We start from the raw sequence: 21,826 nt of genomic DNA on the forward strand, positions 1-21,826 counted from the left end.
TCCTTCCAACCATCCCTATGCCCACCCCAAAATATACAGTGAACATTGCAAAGCCAGTGTATATAAGATACCTTCAGCTCCACCTGTTAGGGTGGCAGCAAGGGGTGTAAAAAAAGAGGTGGCACAGTAATATGAAAAAGCTATCTATGGGGCGCATGTAGGGAAAGGCTATACAAGGGTCCCCAAAAAAGTGAGGACATGGAGTGCCCATGTGTACCCACCCAACTACACACCTGGTGGCAGCTGACTGAAAGAACACTTCCCCTAGCAACCCATCATTACCACCCCCCTCTGAAAAATACACTACAAACATCCTCAGCTCCTCATGATAATGGGGACAACTGAATGAAGGTAAATTTCTCCGGACTTAAAACCCTCACAAAACACACACACATATACATATAAAGGACCCCTCAATTCCGGAATATAAACCGCCTCCGCTGAGGCTCAGGGCGCGCAGGGCTAGTCACGTGTTAAAAGATACATTGTAGCCAATCACAGGCTATCCTTATACTCTGCGTGGTGTGCGGAGCGTAGGGCGGGCTGGGAGCTGCGGCTGGCATAGAAAGCATTGTATACCGTAGAATTGTATGGCAGCTATATTCCTGTATGTGACAGCAAGGTGTGTTCATAGCTGCACCGCCCAGACTCTCACACCTGGCCCTGCTATTGGTGGTGGGGAGGGCGGCACACGCCCTGCTGGGATCAGGTGTAGGGATCAGGTGTGGGGATCAGTGAGGAATGTGCAGAACTCAGCCAGAACGGCACCGAACTCCATGGACTCCGCACATCTCCTGTGAGGCCACCGGGTGAGAAGCAGCAGGGTGTGCACATTATTGGGTTTATTACTATCAGATTCGGGGAGGAAACTAACTTCACCTGATCCGGGCTATTGTACTCCACCACTGCATGTGGTGGTGTTATATCAATCATACCGTTACTGGGTAATAATATTCTACTAAGATAAGGAATAAAGTAATAGGTAACTTGTATGAGATCACAAATATATCTCCTTCATTTATATTGTCTGATGTACTGCACCACTGCTTATGATGGTAATATCTAAATTATTACCATTATTAGGAAATACTATTCTACTATTTTAATATTATTATAAAAGGAAAAAAGTAATAAGTAACTTGTATGAGATCACAAATATATCTCCATTTATATTGTCTGATGTACTGCACCACTGCTTATGATGGTGCTATAAAAATCATTACCATTATTAGGAAATACTATTCTCCTATACTAATATTATAATAAGGAATAAATAAATCGGTAACTTGTATGAGATCACACACATCAGTACCTCCTTCACTGCTTGTATTGTCTGGTGTACTGCACCACTGCTTATAATGGTGCTATCTAAATTATTACTATTATTAGGAAAAAAATATTCTACTATATTATTATTATTATTATTATTATTATTAGGAATAAAGTTATAGGTAACTTGTATGAGATCACAAATATATCTTTCATTTATATTGTCTGATGTACTGCACCACTGCACATTATGGTGCTATGTAAATCATTAACATTATTGGGAAATTATTTTCTATTATTATAAGAAATAAAGTGAAGGGTAACTTGTATGTGCTGACAAATAAATCTCCTTCATTTTATTGTCTGTATCTCTGCACATAATGGTGCAATATAAATCATTAACATTATTAGGAAAACATTTATATTATTATTATTATTATTATTATAATAGGAAATAAGTAATGGGTAATTTGTTTGAGATCATATATATATATATATATATATATATATGGTACCTGATGTACTGCACCAATGCACATGGAGATGCTAAATAAATCATTATTAGGAATTATATTCTACTATAATGTATCCACTCTTTGTATTGTCTGATCTACTGCTCAGGATGGTGCCATATTAATACTATTCATAAGAAATACAATAATTACTTTTATTAAGTCAGATATATTCATACCTTGTATTGTCTGTTCTACATCATTATGGATAGTGATGGTGCCATATAAATCGTTATTATTAACAGGGTATATATTGATAGATTACTGATATAGGAATGGTGCTGTATACATTAATATTATTAATACATAAAATAGATTACTTGTACTCTATATATCTGTAGCTCCTTCACTCTACTATGTATTGTCTGATTTACATCACCATGGGAGATGATGGTGCCATATGAAATTATTATAATGATAAAGAAATATATAAAGATATATAATATATATAAAAATATATAGAGAAATATATTATATATATTATTATATATATATAGATTACCTGTATAATAACTGGCTATGTGTGCAATATATGTATTGTCTATTGTACAGCACCACAGAAGTTGTTGGCACTTTAGAAAAAATAATAATACATTACTTGCATAAGATCAGACAATGTCCACACTATAGGGCAAAGACATATCTACCCTTATCCTTGTCCTTGTCACGGTCATACACTGAAGGACATGTTATGTGGGAGTATGCTGTAGGATTGTGTGGTGCACAAGTCATGACATAAATACATGGTACGAGGGGGGTGATTTAATAAATCTCTCCAAGACTGGAGGATACACTTTCATCAGTGAAGCTGGGTGATTCCCATGGATTTCTTAAGTCATTTATGATTTGTTAGCTAATGTTTTCAGTCCTGGGCCAGATCCATTCCAGGTTTTCTGGCTCACCCAGCTTCATTGATGAAAGTATATTCTCTCCAGTCTTGGAGAGCTTTAATAAATCAGGCCCAATGTGTCTAATGACCATTCACCGGGAACACAGCAATGCAAGACCACAAACCACAACCACGGGGTTCTAATTATACCTTCCACGTTGTGGGTGACACCAGAATCTGACCACTGTTGTCCCAAACCCCTCCCTAAAGTGTTTTAGTTTAAGTAAGAACATTATATATAGATTTATTTATTATTTTCCAGTGAATTAGAAAGTAATTAGACCATATACCAACAGCCAAACAACATTTTCATCCTATGTATTTCTCATGTTCACACATTGTTTTCACTATGCCCCTTGTTTTTATCTACTCAAACTGGTTTAGTCATCTTTTTTCAGTATTTTTATCCTTTGTTTTTATAGCCTTGTTATCCTTACTGCTGTTTATTTACTGCATACTAAATGTTTATATATAGCTTTAAAATGTATGACAGTGCAACACTTCATTCCTATATAACTGAACTCTAATTACAAAAAGGTTTCCCATTCCCCAGAAGTTACCTGAACAAATTACAAAATGAATAAATAAATGTTCTTTGCCATTTGCTCTATGAATTGTTCCTATTTTTTGGTGCTCTCGCCCTCTAACTAGCTAACACATATTTACCTAGAGACTGATTTCTGTTGTATCTGTCAAAACTTTCCTTTCTCTCGCTTTCATGTAATCATTGTTCTATGATCAACTTTATCCCTCACCGACATTCTTCTGTGTAATATCAGGGCTCTGTGACGGTATACATTTCATTTCTTTAACAAGTCAAGTATTATCTTGATTTCTTTGATCCTAGTCTGAAATGTGGAATTTTTTTTTCTTGTTGAAAACCAAATGAAGATTCTTACTTCGTTGGCAGCCTATTGGTAAGCTTGGGTCCCCTATAATTTGCTATAGAAAATATTTGCTGGGTGTATTGCCTATTTAGACCTGGTTAATAATCAGGCTGAAAGTCATTCCAGCTGTCATTAATGTATCACTATTTGAAATCAACAACACAGATGGGTAATTGTAACGTGGCCCATCATGTTTCTATTTATGTCATCTCTATTTAAAAGTTTTTGTAGCTGCCAAAACTTGCCTGCCACACTACAGGTTCTCTCAAACCTGGTATACATTCCAAATATAAGCACAGACTACATGACATTGTTACCCTGTGATGTCCAGGGGTCACCAAAACCTTTGTGCCGACATGTTGAAGTTTTTGTGGTCACTGGCTTACTCAACAACAAATTTTTTGAAATGTTGAAATTTGTTTTTGCAAGACCCAGGATATATATTTGGAGAATGAGCAGAAAAAGGTAACCAAAATATTTATATTGCATTTCTAGTTAATGTTTTGTTATTAAAATGCTATTACAAATATTTTTAAAGATTATGTTCTCCTGTTTATTATGAGTACAGTCACCTCAAATGTGTGTTATGCCCTATGTTTCAGTTCTGTGTGATTGATAAATAAGTGAGTATATTTTACATTTGTTCATATTTTCCAATAATTCAATAGCTATAATTCAATAAAAACAACTAAATACACAATTATATCTGGTGTTGATTTACTGGCTTGAATGGTTTTAAGTCATTGGCCTGGAACATTTAAAAAGATCAGAGAAAAGTTAGTCCAGGCAACTAAAATTTTCATATACAGAGGACCACAGCCCATATGCGTCCTTCATATCAGGTTTGTATAAGGTTGTCAGTTTCAGAGCTGAATAGGATATACTATTAGTTATTTTAGAAATAAATAGGAATTTAAGGCTGTGTCATATGTTAGGAGACAGATTGTTGGATAAGGTAAATTGTACATTATATGCAATTCATCTCCATGAAATAAATACTTTTTATTGTTGGCCTCTTCGGTGCACATGTTCCTAGACGCTCTGGCTTATCACAATGATAAGGAAAATTAAAAGGTTAAAACCTCCCTCCAAGGGAAATAAATTCATGTGTTATAATATGTGAAAAGATATCTACTTTTATGTCTAATAAATTAAAACTCATGTTGTTTACCAGCAGGTGTTACATCTTTACTTTGTTGGAGCTGGTTGGGCAAACTATCCATAAAAATGCAGCCTTTCTTTTCCTTCCCATTTGGACGCACCAGTTCAAGCCGGACCTCTAAGTTGATATTCTTCATGTTTGTATTTGGAGTGATGCTCTTCTGTTCTGGATTCCTCCTCTCCATCTTTGGATTTCAGTCCTGCCAGTCCGATAATATGACCAATTGCAGCATGACTTTTAAAGTTTTGGGACCTGCCCTTGCAGTGGTAGGCCTGGCATCTGTTGTGCTGGCAAGATCCAGAGCCAGACTTGAGGCCATAAGAAGAGAGGTAGAAGGAGATCGGAGTGATCCGGATAACATATTTTTCTGTGGTGAAAGTCGCCAGTTTTTTCAGTTTTTAATATTTGGATTTTTGTTTGTCGCTTGTGGAATACTTATTAGCGTGCTGGGTGTTTGGATACCTGGATGTGGTGTTATTCCACCAAGCCAAAATGTTACTGGGACAGAGACACCTCCTAAAACCTGTGGATTCATTTCTTTGCAAATAATGGGACCATTAATTGTCTTGATTGGGTTGTGTTTCTTTGTGGTGGCTCATATTAAGAAGAAACACAGTTTTCCTGATAATAATGAATCTGTTATTGAAGAGGAGCCACAGTCACCAACAGATGAGCCCTTTCAAATAACTGTGGGTGAGTACTCAAAATCATCGTTATGTAATATAGTCAGATGGAAACATTACTTTTTTTTTCTCCTTCAATATATTAGTGATAAAATGTCTAAATGTCTATATCATATATATCGTATATATCTTTGTGCCTTCAGCTAGTATTGGAGGGAATTTGGTGACAAGATCTCTCTGTTTGTACTTCTAGAATTCCTGACAAATGGAGTTGTCTAAACTTCTCCAAGGTGATTAGTCCTCTATTCCTCTGCACACTTTCTGCCTCTTTGATTTTCTTTAGCAGGCAGTGTTGAAAGTCATGTGTTCTGTAGATACTTGGAGTTCAGGCAATATGCATGATAAGGCTAGCATACTTCAGCCATGGGACTACAGTTTCCTGATAGCTAGAAAACTTTATAGAATTTCAGGTATGACCAGAGAAAGTAAGCTAACTACTAGTCGACAAATCAAGCCCTAAAATAAGGCAGCCTATACACCTTAAATTTTCATCAATGGAAACAATCTTTTAAGATCCTTTCGAGTGACAGATGAATGAACAACAACACCTGTTCTGTTCTATGAGGGTGGGATGGGATCTTAAAACCCTCACTACTTACCCACCATTCTATATCCTATTGTGTGCTGCTTCGCCCACCTCTTAGATTGTAAGCTCTTCTGGACAGGGTCCTCTCCTCCTCCTGTGTCACTGTCTGTATCTGTCTGTCATTTGCAAACTCTGTTTAATGTACAGGGCTGCCTAATATGTTGGTGCTATATAAATACTGTTTATTATTAATAATATTATTATCAATAATAATGACCCAACACCACACTGTGCTCCCCTCCCTTGACTTGTATAGTGATTGTTCCCGATCATCTTTAATGGATATTTCCTGATGGATCCATGAACGTCTTCGGGCACCCACTGTACGCATTTCAGATTCTTGCCCATGACCAATAGTAAAATTAAACAACTTAGACAGATCTGTCCATTGCTACCACATTTATCTTCATTCTAGAGATTTCCCTGACAGCACATGTTTTAGCTTGATGGCCTTCATCATTCTTCGCTTTTTTTTTTGTTAACACATGATTGGCTCCTCATGCTGCAACTCCAGCCCTTCTGTACAGGAAGAGTAAGGTCAGATTTAGGTACTTAATTTGCTTATATTAAAAAAGAATATGTTTTTAAAATGTAATAATTACAAAGCTGAATTAATTTTGTGTTTTAAGGCCTCCTAAAATTCAGCCCATGTGTTGCACAAGAAGACTATTATTGTAGTATCTATACAATGTTGTGCTACAGTTACACACGCACAGGTTTAAAAAAAAAAAAAAAAGTGTTAGCTAATTTATTTCTAAAGGTCACAACATAGAAACTGAAAACCTTTTCCTTCCAGCTCGGTCACCCACCCAGAAGTGACTCGGCAGTCTTCAGCTTTTTAATCTCTCACGTACATACAATGCAGGAGCTCGAGGAGGGGGGGTTGGGGTAGATAAGCTACCAAAACAAGACTTGAATGACTACAGTGTTCTTCAGTGAGCTTTGAGGAGGAATTACACCACATTGCCTGCAGCTACAGATGTCAGCTAGCATTTATATTACAGTAATTTGTGTATATGTATACATAAAACTTTGAGCACAACATGTCACTAGAACAACTTGGAGATTGTATCTCTTTCTGCATACCACTAATATAAGCTCATCTCTCACTTATTCCACTGGCTGTGGTTGTTTCTGGTCAATGCTGTATGACATTAACTTTGCTAGCTTTATTATAGCACTGACTTCTTCAGGCCATATCATGTCACCATTGGTGAACACTTCTGTAATGGTGAGGATGATATTCTGTTGATTACTGAGCCACAGGCATGAAAATATTCAGATGATGATTAGTATTTTTTTTCCCTCAAAACCTTTCAGTTTTTACAAAAAGGTTTTAGTTCCAAAAACAACCTCTAAAATACATTCAAGATCTATATTCATTGTACAATAATTGTATTTAGAAGAACACTGCCAGTCAGGACCATTTCTAAACCATACATTTCAAGACCCATTAGATTGCAGTGTATTGAAGGTGGACAGTGCCGACCTATGCAGGGTGTGACCAAACTTTTGCAGTGGCATAGAAAATAGATCTGGGTTTTATATTAAGGTAATGAAGCCCCTGATTCCATTGTACATACCAGTAATGGTCAAAGACCGCATTTGCTGAAAGACAGATTTCACAAACACTACCTGTGCTGCTTGGAGTTTTGTCTTTTACAGAAAGAAATGCCATGTAATACCTGTCTTGAAAAGCATTAATTTCCAAATAAAAGGGGATTTGCTGGAATGACTAAAAATGTCTTAGCAGAAACACAGGTCAAGCAACTGTTTCTCATTGAAAAAAAAAAAATATATAAACACGTTGTCATTGCAAATGTTAAAATTGCTGAAAATATTTTGTAGGCAGGTGGGTGGTTCCTCAATATAATAATAATAATAATAATAATAAGTTATTAGTCAAAAGGCTTTATTAAAATGGTTGCAGCTTATTTTATTCACCAAGTTATACTAATTTTAACTAAATATACTGATGCTGGTAAATTTAGCTATGGCACTCGGGCTTCAATGACCTCTCTTAATGAAAAGGTTAAAGCTTGACGTAAGTTTAACTTACTTGAATGGAAGCTAGAACAATGAAATATGCTCATAAATTGAAGTTGAACTTTAATGTCTCATTTTACACAAATACCAGAGGTGCTGAACAGTAAAATCCATGAAGTTTTTTTAAATATGCTGGTAATAAAGCACTCAGCGATTACCTATACTTTTTACTAGCTATAATCAACTAGACACAGTGGCTGGTGGTAAAGATTTTCCAGAATGCTTTCTGCAGGTAGGTGATGCTACTAGAGCAGTTTAAGCTACTTTAGGGCCAGGCTTTAGTGCTGACCCCCCAGGCATATATAAAAGGCACAAAGGAACGCAGTTTTGTAATTATCAATATACAGTCATGTGAAAAGCACACCTTTTTCAACCTATTTGAACAGCCAATCATTAGATCTTTATTCAAACAGGGAGTACAGGTAAAGGAGATATACTTACCAGGTGACACACAAATTGACATGGCATATACATTTCCCTAATCTAAATGAAAAAATGCAGTTTTATAGCACTGAGAAAAGTGCACTCCTACATTTACCTCTACTTTAATATCATGAGACTAATCAGGTGGTCACATTAGTTGTCAATGATTAGCACCTCCTTAGGAATTATGTAGGGTTACTCAAACTGCAGGTATCTTGAGTCGGGGGTTGTGTAACCTGTGTGTTGTCATCAAGCCAAAATCAGAAGGGTTCTCTAGGGCCCTTAGAAAGAAAATGAAATATGACTAGGAGTCTAGCAAAGGTTTAAAAAAAAGATTCCCAAATTATTTGAAATGATACCATTGTAGGCAAAATCTGGAAGTGGCTCATAGACTTAATCCTACGCTAATTTGATCAGAACTGGCGAGCCAGGCAAAATTCAGCCCAGGAGGTGATTGTTTGATGCGAAAAAAGTCTCCAAGTATCTCAATAATTTAATTAGAGTCTGCAGGTAACTCGGTTGGTCAAGGTAAATGCATCTACAATTAGAAAGGTGTGCTAGGAAGAAAACCTTGGCTATTAAACAAGAAGATTAGTCTGCTTTTGAAGATATAGTGAAAAACCATTAGGCATTTGACTATATCTTTAATAACCTATTCTGGAAGTATGTGCTGTGGTCTAAATAATCTAAGATAGTTTTTAGTGACCGTACCTGTTTGGCACAAACTGAAACCAGCATTTTTAGAAGAACCTCATACCAACTATGAAACATGGTGGTAGAAATGGTATTGTTTGGGGTTTCTTTGCTGTTTTAGTGTCTGGACATTTTGAAGTCTTTAAATCGCCTAAACAATATGCATCACACCAAAGAAGACTTGACTAGATAATCTTTCCAAACATTATTACTGAACCAGAAATTCATCAGTTAACATTAAAATGATCTGAAGCACACTTACAAATATAGAAAGGAGTAACATAACAACTGAAATATGTTCTAAACTGCAAGAAGCAGTAGCAGAATCTGCAGCAGAAAAAATGAGGTCACTTTTGTTACTAATAAAACAAAGAAAAAGACGTAAAGCCTAGCACATAAAGATCACCAACATTTTAATATTAAAAATACTGTATAAATTGTTGCACTTGCATCCATCCTGGGATCTCCTCTTCTAGAGGAAGCAGTCTCACCAGAGTCTTGTCAGTTATAGTACAACACAGCATCTACATTGGGATATGCCCCTTTCTTAAGGCCTGTCCAATCCTTCCATTACTGGACAAAGCTGTGCTCTGGGGAAAAAGATGCGTAACGCTGGGCATGGACAGAAATATATGTTTGGTGTTTTCCTGAAGTTCAGGCTTTAAAATGTAAAGGCAAAAAGACCTCAAACTTGCAGAGTACATACCTAGTGTACATGCACTTTTCCCCATGTTTTATCCCTTCCCTACAAGTGCAGAAAAATAACTCTTGCTGTGCCAGAAGTATAGTGTGCTCCTAACTTCATCATTAACATGACAGCACAGCTCTGAATTTGAAACCTATGTTGTCAGGTCTACCTTCTTCATTTCTGATGGATTACAAAGAACTCGGACCTCTCCTTTTCTGAATAACCCTCATTGTACATATGTAAAGAGTGGAGGAATTTATCAGCTAATATTAAGCAATGCCTAATGAATGAAATGACTCCATGCCTAATGAAAATGACTCAACTTCTGCAGTCTTCACAATATCTTACAATGAAAACCCTTTTCTCTGTATTTTTATTTCAGTATCCCAACTCTGCAATTGTGTGTTTTGACTTTAAACTGGTGTTGGATGCATGATTGCAGTGAAACACACCCAGTTATCACTTTGTTCTTATGAAACCAGCTGTTTTGTGTTTACAACAAATTCTAGAAGTCAGTAGTCGGCATACCTGTTGTTTAAATTGATGAGCCTGAGATTCTGTATAGAACAAGGGAAGGGCTAACTGTGACATGGGAAGTGCATTGTGCCAAAATGAGGAGTTTGGTTGCAGTACACTTTATGCTGGGGATATAAAAGTAACATATGCAATGTATTGCCTGGGTCTGAGCTATAGTGGTCCGATGTTTGGTCAGTGAGGTGCAATACGTGGATTTGTCATCACCCAACTGGGCATGGTAAAATGGTGTAAACCATCTGCTCAGTAAATGCAGATATCTCCAACTCCCCTAAAGGCCTAATAAACTTTGAATTAACACAACACTCATTTTGTAGAAATCAGAACAATATCTTATCTCCAGCATAAAAATGATCTTGGGACTCAGTCATGACTCTTGCCATTGAGTGCCTGAAATACATGATGAAGAGCAGTCACACCGACCTTCTGTGCTCAATCAGCCAATGGAAAGTCGGTAATTAGACTTGGTGACCCTGAGATCAGGAAAGCTGACTGTTTATTTGGAAACTCCAGGACAGATCTGGAAAGTTCCCAACAATGCTAGTCTAGTATAAGAGAAGTATGTTGCTTTTAATAAACATAAAGATTAGTATTTTTGTTTCTTGATGTGTGTAGTCATAAGGTCGGCCTCACCTACAAAAAGTGGAGAAAAAGAGATTCCAGGAAATTGCAGCATTGTTTTATGGCAATTACAAAGTAAAACAAAAATCTGATTGCTAATGTAACGTGAACAAGTTATAATCATTACGTGCATGTTAATCTTTCCTATAGCACCATGTTGTCTGTAAACCCACACATACATGGGCACTGTATTGAAAATTCATGTCCCTAATGTAGCCTTAAATGTACTCTCTGGACTCTTAGAAACCACCCGTCCTAAATTTTTTGTGGTATTTTTGGGTGTTAACTGATATACCCAAAAGTTGTTTCATAAAAACCATGTAGATTATTTTTACAATTCAATCTCATAAGAAGCAAAGAGAACCTGTCAAAATATAACTTTGGAAATGACCATGGGTAACTTGATTTTTCAAGATGGACATTTCTGGGTTGTCATTCTCATCCTTTAGGGTAAAGGTAGTAGAACCAGTACACAACAAGAGAAGACCTACAAACTTGTTCCATGCCATTGACCTCTTTTTATAATTCAGGTTGGCTTTGTGCAGTAAAATGCCTTGAGCTTCTATATCAAATATAATGCAGAGAATGAACAGACAGATATATAGAATATAGATATAGAGAATGAATAGAATCCGCAGATATATAATTTTATTATACTGCTTTCATTAAAGGTCAGACTTATATCTGCCAAAGTCGTTGTATCTGCCTGTTTTTTCCTGTTAGTTCCGGATATATCCTGGAAAGTGTTACTTCTGTCTTATATTGTTTATTGTCAAACAGGGATTGTAAATAACCTAATATTGACATGAAGAAATGTTGGCATTAAATGTTCATATCGCCCTAGGCATATGTGGGTGATGTCACTGGTTACACCACACTCAACAACTACATTACATATAAAGTATATAAAGTAGAAACGTAAAATCAAAATATCCAAAGCTCATGCAGCATACTGGCAACGGAGTGTCAAAGGGCCACATGTGGCCCTAAACAGCCCTATGCTCAGTCTTCCACCACTTTTCTGCTGCATCAAACTGCTTTTCTTTAACCTGCTACATTAGAACAAACTGTTGTCTTTTTGTTTTTTATTGTGTTGTATTCTCTTGTATACTCATTGGTGCCATGAGAGTGCTCAGGAATGATTAAACATTCAGATTAAAGCTTTAGTGCCTTGGGTTCAACCATTCTGTTAGAAAATGCACCTAGTTACATTGTTAATTTTTAAACCTCAATCACAAAGCAATTTTCCCTGAAGGCCATAAAGCTCATTTCAAGTCTGCTTCAAACAGGGGGAAAGCTAGTTGAATGGGCCATGTGCTCAGAATATATTTTGTATGTATGTGGCTATTGTTATAAAATCATTTGTAACACAGGCTTTAAAATACCTGAGTATGAAGAAATGGTTTTAAGTGGTGTGGATAATTAGTGACGGGACCTAGCAAAGAAGCTGAAATTTGTCTGCCATAAATTTATCTAGGTATAATATATTTTTTAAACTCCTCTCACATGCAACAGCACTTGCACACTTTGAACATACAGCAAAACCTCCCTGCATGAAAAACACAATTGCTGTGGATAGAGTGGGAATAGAACTCTCTAGGGAGCACAACCCACCCCACATCATTAGGCATCTACATCTTTCCAGTTGCAGATCCAAATTTCTGCTGATCATCTTCTTGGCCCAGGCAGAAGACGGCGCTGATCTCTCTTGCTATCAATCGTCATTTGCTAGGAATGGCTTTTTTTATAGCTAATGTTTAAAAGCAAAGGGTTCTTGCAGTGAAGTGTTTGGATGCTGTACTGTTTGATAGTTTACTTCTGTAACTTGTGGATTTTGACCTGTATGTTTTACAGGATTAAACACGCTGAGAAATGTAGTTACTAAAATCTACAGAGCAAGAGGTTCCCATATCTCACATCATTCCCATATATCCACTGGCATACAATAGTGCAATGATACTTTGTTTTGTAATAGAGTCTGGGCTTTAAAATTAGATTTTAATTCTTTGTGAAAAGGAACTGGTATTTTATTTTGTCTCCCACTGCAACATTAAACACATGCAGTTGCACATAACTTTCTTAGAATTTTTTGTCAAGTCACATGTTGGGACCATAAGAGCATGCTAACAGTCTTACTGGGAGTTAAAAAGCCATTGAAGGTTTGTTGGAGAAAATGCTACTTCAAGTTCCTTTCAGTTCTGATCACATCTAAAGTCCTAGATACATGGATAAGGGCTCATTGATCAAAAATCGTGTAGCCTGTTCTGGAAAATGACCTAATTTATACACATCATTTTATACTTGTCCCATTGATAAAAAGGGGAAATCAAATAGGTTAGCACTTTTCAAGAAGCTTGCCACCTTCGATTTGATAGTAGCAAACTTCATAGGCTACAGTGAAGATCAGAGCTTTTTGTTTCAATCATTTTGATCACCACTTTGGTCACAATTGCTACTTTTAAACAGTGGTTACTGTGACCCCATTGTTAGTGAATGGATGCTGATTGGCACTCTGAAAATTGGTTATTGCAACTGGAAAAAGGTGATCATCAATACTTCATTTAATCAGTATTAAAGTTGGACATATTCCATGGATGTTTTAGCTATGATTTGCCTTCTCTTAATTTCAATGTAATATCTCACTTTGCGCTGTCTCACATTGCTCTGTGTTGTTCTGAAGCTGATGCATGCTGCAGTTCCTTCATATACTCCAGTATAGACTTGGTCTAAAGCAGCTTTTCCCTAGGGAAAAGTAGAAAGGTTGGGAACCACTTTTATATGGTATGTTGTTTAGCATTATCTGTACGTAATATTATCGGGTTTTGTAGATGTGTAACATTATTCTTAAATCATTTCTTATCTTAAATTGTTTCTTATTATGAATTGCTGGGCAATGCACACATCTCGGCTCAGATGTGTCACAGATCTTGTAACTTCTTTTTCTCATTTCTTTGCAGGTGATTCTGTTATAATATTCCCACCACCCCCACCTCCCTATTTTGCTGATCCTTCATCTCCAGGGTCTGGTCAAGGAAGCACTCCTTTGCCTCGGAGTGATAATCCACCTTCTTACAACAGTATTTATAATGCAAGGTAAGACAAAGCAAATTGCTGTGTATGTACTATAACAAAGGAATGTATTTATAGTAAACTCATCTAGAGGTAAAAATAAGGATGTGGCTACAGCAAGACAAAGTTTAGATTTTTGATTTTTGACAGTGGTACAATTTTAATGCTGCCAACCAGTCCTTAGCTGTTCCACTATATCGTCAAAACAAATGGTAATGGTTGAAATCCTACTATTTCTTTAGCTGAAAAATCCCAAAGGGTCTGCAAATCAAATGCTCCAATGGACATCCAATCACTTCAACACTTTCATGGTAAAACCACGATTGTACATCCTGGATGCCATTTGGTTGCAAAAGGGTGCTTGGGATTGATTAACCCTGTGGTTGACCAACCCCTAACTCAGGCAATTGAAAGGATTTTGTGTTGACTGGTGTCCATAATCACTTAGTTTGTAGAATTCTGCATATGAGAGCTCTTAGTTGATTGTGGGGGCTCATCTTCTTCTTATTACTGGTACTCTCTTGTCATATAAACTCATATTATATTGTTGTTATTATTAAATATTATCAATTAATACCTGGAATCAATAAAAACACACACTCGGGTAAAATAGTGGTAGTCCTAACACATAGGGCTCCATTTATACAACAGGGAATCTTCCAGGTCCATGTATTTGAATGGCAGTAATTGGGAATAACCAGTGAATGTCAGATTTGCTGTTTGATAAATAGAGCCCATATAGACATTCAAAAGTGCTCGCTAAGTGATTGAATAGACTTAAAATAGTCCGTCTTTGGATGTTTTCTTTATTAAATGCTCCTTTATTCTAAATATAACTTTATTTTTAAAAGTCTATAGTACCCCTGCCATGAAACATGTCTCTACTTTGTGAAACTTCAGTTGAAGAAAAATCTTATCTGTCATTTATGGAGAATATAATTATTTAATGTTACATAATAAGGTGCAGAAAGCTTTGCTTGATAATATCCCACTTGGTGTCATATAAAACAAACTCTCAGCTGCATAGTGCCGTGTTATCCTGAGTTCTGGCTGGTTAGAGGGATTCTGTAGACTTTGAAGCAAAAAGAAAATGGAGAACATGTCGGTTTACAGGCTTCTGGTATTGTGCTTTGATGGCACTGTGCTTGGAATATATGAATTCATTTACGCGTAACACTACCTCTTAACATAAAGATCATTCTAGTTTTTAGTTTGGAAGTTGCTAGAATTATTACTTGTAAAACTCTGACTTGGCTTAGATTCTGAATGCTGTTTACTGCCTACTGCATGAAGTATAGGTGTCACCAGGTATTGACAATATTCTTCAAATTTATAAATCAATGTCTCTGAGATTGCAGAATGCATCAATAGCCTGGTAATAATTGTTAGAGACCTGAGTAGAAAGACCTAGTGCTGTTTTATTTTGTGGTTAACCATTTCTGCTTTTCTACCCTTTATACAGCATACCAGAACGCATTTTCTTGTTATGCGGTACTGAAACAAACCATTTTAAAAAACATAGCAATAAAAACATCAGGGAAATAATGTATAGCTAATAAGCAGATGGAGAGGAAATAGTTAATTAATTCTGATTTAATAATAACTATTTCTTAATTAGAAAGAATCAATAAATTTAACTTTGCTGAGGCTGAAATGAAATGTCAGACAACATAATTATGAATGGCAAAGTGTCAGCCACTGAATTTGTTTTTATTTAACAACAAGGGTTATCAGTGAGTTTCCATCAGGTTAACAGAATTTCAGGCTTCTGGGATCATTAAGCTGACCTCTTTCTGATCTCTATTTGGCCTGATTTAAGTGGGTAAGTCATTGTCATGGAAGTGTATGGAAATTGTAACTGAAGAAGATGGAATTGGATGAGTTTATGTGGGTGACTATATAAGTTTGCTGTTGTTTGTGTTTTTTTTATAGTACAAATCATTGTACTGTATACATACTAACCTGAAATTCAGCCCAAAATACTGTATAGAGGCTTACATCTACTTTTTTGTTTTTGTAGGTCTAATATTAGTCAAGGAAGTGTTACGAACCAAGAAAGTATATACACCATTTCTCTGCCTAATGAACCTTCTGAAGGTTACACTAACCCTTACTTTTCATCGGACCCTCCACCAAAATACGAAGAGAAGGATCCAGCTGTACATGATCCACAAACCACATCATCGCCTTCATCATTGCCTTCATCATTGCCTTCATCATCCACAACCTTAAATGACTCCGCTGAATCTTCCCCTCATCCTGCTCCCCCACACCCTTAAAATGAAAAAGACTTTTATATCATGTATTGTTTTTTAAATATATAGTATATTTTTATAGTAAAGACAACTTATTATTTACTTTAAAATATGTTGGTGTGGTCCTGACATATCATTCTTGGGTACTTGTGTTGTAGCAGGAAGTGGAATCCTAAGGGTGAGATGGGACTTGTGTGCCAAACATTGGCTATGACCAACCTCTACAATCATTTTGTTTGAGCGGACACCAGTTTATGGTATCACATGAAGATTGGCAGCAAGATCCATGCACACGTGAAAAGGACTTGCTGATATCGGGAAAAGATTAAAATTTGCTTTAAGTGGGCTTGCTCTTTACGTGAAAACTGTTCTAAGACTCTTCTGGTTGTTGACCATTATGTGCTCTGACTGTAAAGATTATACAGTGTATTTACATGTAAGGTTCAGTGAAGACATATACTATGGGCTATGGGAATCCTCCTGGTCCACGTGTTTCAATGACAGTGTTTCCCACCAGGGAATGTTTGGGGAATGTCAGATTCCTTGTTTTATAAATTGAGCCTTATGTGTTTGATGTCACACTGTTTTCCATTTATAGCACATTTATAGCACTTAATGGAATCTGCCAAAAATGTCCACCCCTACAGTGTGAATTGCAGCTTATATGTCTATGTTCTGAAACAATACGTATTTCAGGACAGTAATGTCAGTGTTGTACATAGTATTTATTATCTTCTGATATTTCATGATGTCCGTAGGGTCTCTTAGAGTCCAAGGTAAATGTAATAATATAATGTACTTGCAACACACATTGCTGTGCATGTCCTATTTTCCGCTTCTGTTTACCTATATTTTTCTTTTTATTTGCATCTGTTGCAGCACCGTCCTCCTTATGTGGATATGTACTTATAGAATACATAGAGCTCTTGTGTTAACACCTCGGAATAATAGAATGCTACAGCTTTCGCCTGTATCAGGAGACCAGTAATACAGGTAGTCCCCGGGTTACATATGAGATAGGGACTGTAGGTTTGTTCTTAAGTTGACATTTGTATGTAAGTTGGAACAGGTACATTATTTTAATATATGCAATTAGGACAGATGTTTGCCTCAACATATTATTAGGTAACGTGGTGTTAATGTATAAAATCCTCACTGTGAGTTTATCACAAACAAAGCAAAAAAACTTTATGGAGCCTAGACTTTCATTAACTTCTGGAGTAAGCTGTGCTTTGATATGCAAAGAGAAACAACTGTAGTTTGTCTTGGTCAATAAAGAGTTACAAGAGGCTGCAGAAAGAGCTCACCCCTTAAGATCATCCACAACCTCAGCTGTGTTTAGCAAAATATTTCTTCTGCAAGTCATGAAAACCGCCCCCCTTCCCCCATCAAGCCTCTGTCCTGCACACAGTGAGCAGGGAAGCCCCGTTCGTATATAGGAGGCATCCGTATGTTTGATGTCCTTAACCCGGGGACTACCTGTACATACTGGAAAACCTGCAATAATAAAAACTACAGGCTGGTATTTTTGGGCACCTTCTGAAAATTCCAGTTGCCTGACTATATTGCTGGCCGGTTGATTTCACTACATCCCAACCCATATAGCAATTCTTCTAGTATACCAACCAAGCAGATGACATATTTAGAAAAAAAAAGCCTTCAGTTCTTGGTCCAGGTGTCTTTTAAGCCTACCCATAAATGTTTTAAGGCAGGGGTCGGCAAACTCCAGCCTTTAGGCCAGATACAGCCTAGCCGGTAGTTCTTTCTGACCTAACGGCCCCTGGCCGATCCGGCCTAGTGCCAGCCAGCAACCCGCGGCTTCCGAAAGATCCGGTTGCCGCCTGGACCTGCCAGGGGGTGTTAGGAACTGCCGGAGCTCCGGGGCCGCCTCCTTGGAGTCCAGTCTTTCAGTTTAATGTAACGATTAGGGAAAGGTATAATAGTATACTTATTGCACTGCTGTCTCAATTGAGCAAGAGGTATCTCACATCATTTTAGTGAAGATATCTGCCTATCGATGGCCTGCCCTAGTCCACCAACATGGTAATTGTATCTAATTTCACAAATCATACAATGGAAATATGTGTATAAGTACAATATGTAGGCATAATTTATTCATCATTAAATTTCATATTTTGATAGCAACAACCTAGTTATTAGATTTTCCATGATATCTACATTATCTTTACAACAGGATTACATCACAACCCAAAAAGCTGAGGTTATAAGGTATTTGACACCCTGATTCAAAAAAGTCAAGAATGTCAACATCATACTACTACATGGCCACTTTGGATATTACAGTGCTCAGTCATGTTTATACTTACATGAATGTTCCAGCCATCATCTTGAAAAATTCTCTGTGCTGTCCAATGTCACTGTCTAGTTGGAAAGGAAGTTCCATATATATGTATGTTCCATATGACCACTTCTGGGTGCTGCCCTATGGCTTTTACCTGCTGTAGTATCTTTATTGGCCACTTCTCGCAAATATGGTGGTAAAAATCCTTTCTTGGAACTATATGCTGGGGTTTTTATACTGTTCTACAATGATTTACCTGTTTGATACTGCTAACATCTGCAAATATTGCCCTTTTAACATAGATACACTGCAGCACTATAGGTGTATACATACATAGTACAGCAAATTTATGTTACATAATCCAGGACACTATAGTCAGACTTGCAAAGTGACTTAGTTATCTGGGAAATAGAAAACATATATATTAAAAGAGGAAAGAATGGCTCTTTATGGCAACAACAGTAGTTTTAAAGTGATTGCATTTGAACAAAATAGATTTCGATCCATACAGAGCTCAGCTACGTTGTGCATAAGTACATTAGTAAAGCATAATATCAAAAGCATACAATATTATCTCAATTATTAGCATAAAGCATAGATTTGTCTCTGTTTCCGTCACGTTTCGCCATGTGGCTGCCTCAGGTAGAGGAATAAGAACAATCTCAAAATAGCAATAATTTAGAACAGAACTGAGATAATTTAATAATAGCAATGAAACAATTAAAGTTATATGGTAACTAAGAATATTTCATACATAAAAGCGACTATTGCCTTAATGAAAATGATTACTATGTGTATAGTATGAAAAGTCTTTCATAAACCTTCAGGAATGGGTTGGAAAATACATAATGCCAAATATTGATTTTTACATTGTTCTAAGTCCAATATGTGGAAGCAGTACGAGGGTAGCCCCACCTGTAAAAGTAGGTTTGCCTTATTTCTGCATTTAAGCTTAAAAGCTGCACACAAAAATCCACACAAACAAAAAAAAATAAGCTGTCCAAAACAAAAGAACAATTGGAGTCTTTCTTTAAGATCAGGAGTGTCTGTCTCATTCTACCTAAAACTTCAGGAAAGAATATGCTGTAGCCTCTACTTTACATATTTTTAATGTTAATGTTCATTTTTTCCTAAAGCTATCACATAAGAAGTTCAATATTAGAAACAACATAAAAAATACAAACGATTTCCCCCTTTTATATAGTAAGAGGTCACAATTTCATTGTATGATTTAATGCCATTGTGTTGTAAACTATTATATCCCTATGTGACATTTGTATAATCATGCACTTATGCAATTATTTTATTGACCTAAATCAGTCTAAAAATAACAGTCAGAATTTCCTGCATTGAAATAAACATTTACTAAGATTTGTGTGATATTGTTAATGTAATCCCATTACTAACGTGCATCTCCTCTGCTTGGTCCACCTGAAAAGTCCCACAGTTACTTGTTTAACCTTCCAATGAAGTCTAACACAGTTGGTAAATGAGTTTAGAGCACAGTTGTAATGACCATGGGCCCCTGTGTGGACCGTTGTTAGCTGAGAAGGGTGTGAGGCCCTCAAGGCACACTTTGCACCTTCCTATATCTACTCCTGGTTGCACACTAATGCAGGCACTGTTTATTTGCATCCACTGGGATAAACGCAATTATTGAAAAGTTTGTGGCTCAGCATTGCCCAAGTCTGTAGCCTGTCAATCAGCATCTGGCCCCAAATAGTCCTGCCCACTGTTTTTTGGATTGACAACGCTGCTGTCAATGTTGGATACATTGGAGAAGATTTACCCCTTACCCTTTCTGTTCCTGCAGACCTTTGTGCATATGCAGCTCGGCGTATGACGTCTGCATGTGCCCAGGACTGAATGCGCATGCGCGGGAGTTATATCATCCTGGTACAGCCAATCATGATTGTTGAAAAACTTGAATACAGAACAGAAGAAGATGGTGACAGTAAGGGACAGGTGAGTGAATTTAAAAACTGCTATCAGGCAGGTAAGTTTATTATTACTTAAGGTTAGGTTTACTGCAGGATGGACACCTGACATTGCCTGTGCCTTGTGCAAAAAATGACCTGGTTTCAATTTTCTATATGTTAGAATACAGTTTCACTTTAAAGCGGTTCATTGGAATAGGAGAGAACTTCTTTCAATGGGAACACGTATCTAAGAATCTCCATGGAAAGATCTCCTTATACATTGTGTTGAGCTGCAAGATAAAAAGTGAGAGAAATCACTTCAATTGGATATAGACTACAAAACAAAATATGAGGCAAGAAAATAAAAAAGGGAGTTTAGAGGACAAGCACATTCATTGTACAGGTAATAATGCTACAGAAAATAGATAATTTGAACTTCTTGGAAATATTGTTTCTTGACAGGAACTCTAACATGTCTGCATATACAAAACAATATTAGCTTTAGATGCGTGACCATTACTTCATAGGACTGAACAGAATGGATTAGATTTGCATACAAATATTCAGGACTATTTTGGCAAGTCGATAAAAAGTGTAGTTCACAAATTTCATTGTTTATTAAACAACAATCATATTCATCTTTTTGTGTAAAACTTAAACTTAGATTGCTATAATGGGGATCTGTGCTCTGGCTGTTCAGGATAATAAATAGACTTTTCATAAATGATTGAACATTGTTTAAATGCTGCAATATTTTATGGCAATTAGAGATGTCATATTATTTATACCAGGAGAGAGTTCAGCAAGGATTTAATGACGCTCGGGCTCACGATGAATGTGGTCTTCAGTAAAACTCCTTTACCTTGGTATTTTGGGAATTTTACAAAATGAAAACATCGTTATATCCATATAATTAACATTATACAGGAAAAATTACATTTTTAGTATTATATCAGTACAATTTTACCACTCTAGGTAAATGCTTTAAAAATCATTAGATTTAGCTCCTTAGTATACACTCAAAACTGTTTTCTTAGTTTTGGGTACACATCATTGGAGTCATTCTAAATTGTATAATTCCAATACAGTACAATTTGTCAGCCAAGCATTTGTGCTGAGGCCATAAGAGTCACTTGTCTGGATTAATCATTTAATGTAACATGCACGGGAGACTCGTTTAATAAGTATTCAGCAGTTTGTGAAGGCTTATACTGTCTGCTAGGTTAATCTAAAAGTATATATATTTCCTTGCCCTTTTTATTTAAGCTTCACTGCTCAGACCTTTAAG

At 36.6% G+C, this 21,826-nt stretch overlaps 1 protein-coding gene across 4 annotated transcripts; it reads left to right on the forward strand.

Moving 5' to 3' along the window:
* The first annotated feature begins 688 nt into the window (after positions 1 to 688).
* On the forward strand, positions 689 to 17,126 carry TMEM171 (transmembrane protein 171). 4 transcript variants are annotated; one of them, XM_072416246.1, is made up of 4 exons: positions 689 to 809; positions 4,735 to 5,412; positions 13,951 to 14,086; positions 16,083 to 17,126. In XM_072416246.1, the coding sequence occupies exons 2-4, from the start codon at positions 4,785 to 4,787 to the stop codon at positions 16,339 to 16,341; spliced, it is 1,023 nt and encodes a 340-aa protein (XP_072272347.1). In that variant the 5' UTR covers positions 689 to 809; positions 4,735 to 4,784; the 3' UTR covers positions 16,342 to 17,126. The 4 variants fall into 4 exon arrangements, with proteins under 4 accessions (XP_072272347.1, XP_072272350.1, XP_072272349.1 ...); XM_072416249.1 differs by having other exon boundaries at positions 762 to 809; positions 4,732 to 5,412; XM_072416248.1 differs by lacking the exon at positions 689 to 809 and adding an exon at positions 2,712 to 4,022 and having other exon boundaries at positions 4,732 to 5,412.
* Positions 17,127 to 21,826: the final 4,700 nt, after the last annotated feature.

Source organism: Pyxicephalus adspersus, chromosome 6 (assembly GCF_032062135.1).
Source record: "Pyxicephalus adspersus chromosome 6, UCB_Pads_2.0, whole genome shotgun sequence".
In the NCBI taxonomy this organism is placed as follows: Eukaryota; Metazoa; Chordata; class Amphibia; order Anura; family Pyxicephalidae; genus Pyxicephalus; species Pyxicephalus adspersus.

Coding starts and splice junctions, on each gene's coding strand:
- TMEM171 (XM_072416246.1), top strand. CDS start 4,785: ATGCAGCCTTTCTTTTCCTTCCCATTTGGACGCACCAGTTCAAGCCGG. Junction 5,413..13,950: donor GCCCTTTCAAATAACTGTGG/GTGAGTACTCAA, acceptor ATTTCTTTGCAG/GTGATTCTGTTATAATATTC. Junction 14,087..16,082: donor AACAGTATTTATAATGCAAG/GTAAGACAAAGC, acceptor TTGTTTTTGTAG/GTCTAATATTAGTCAAGGAA.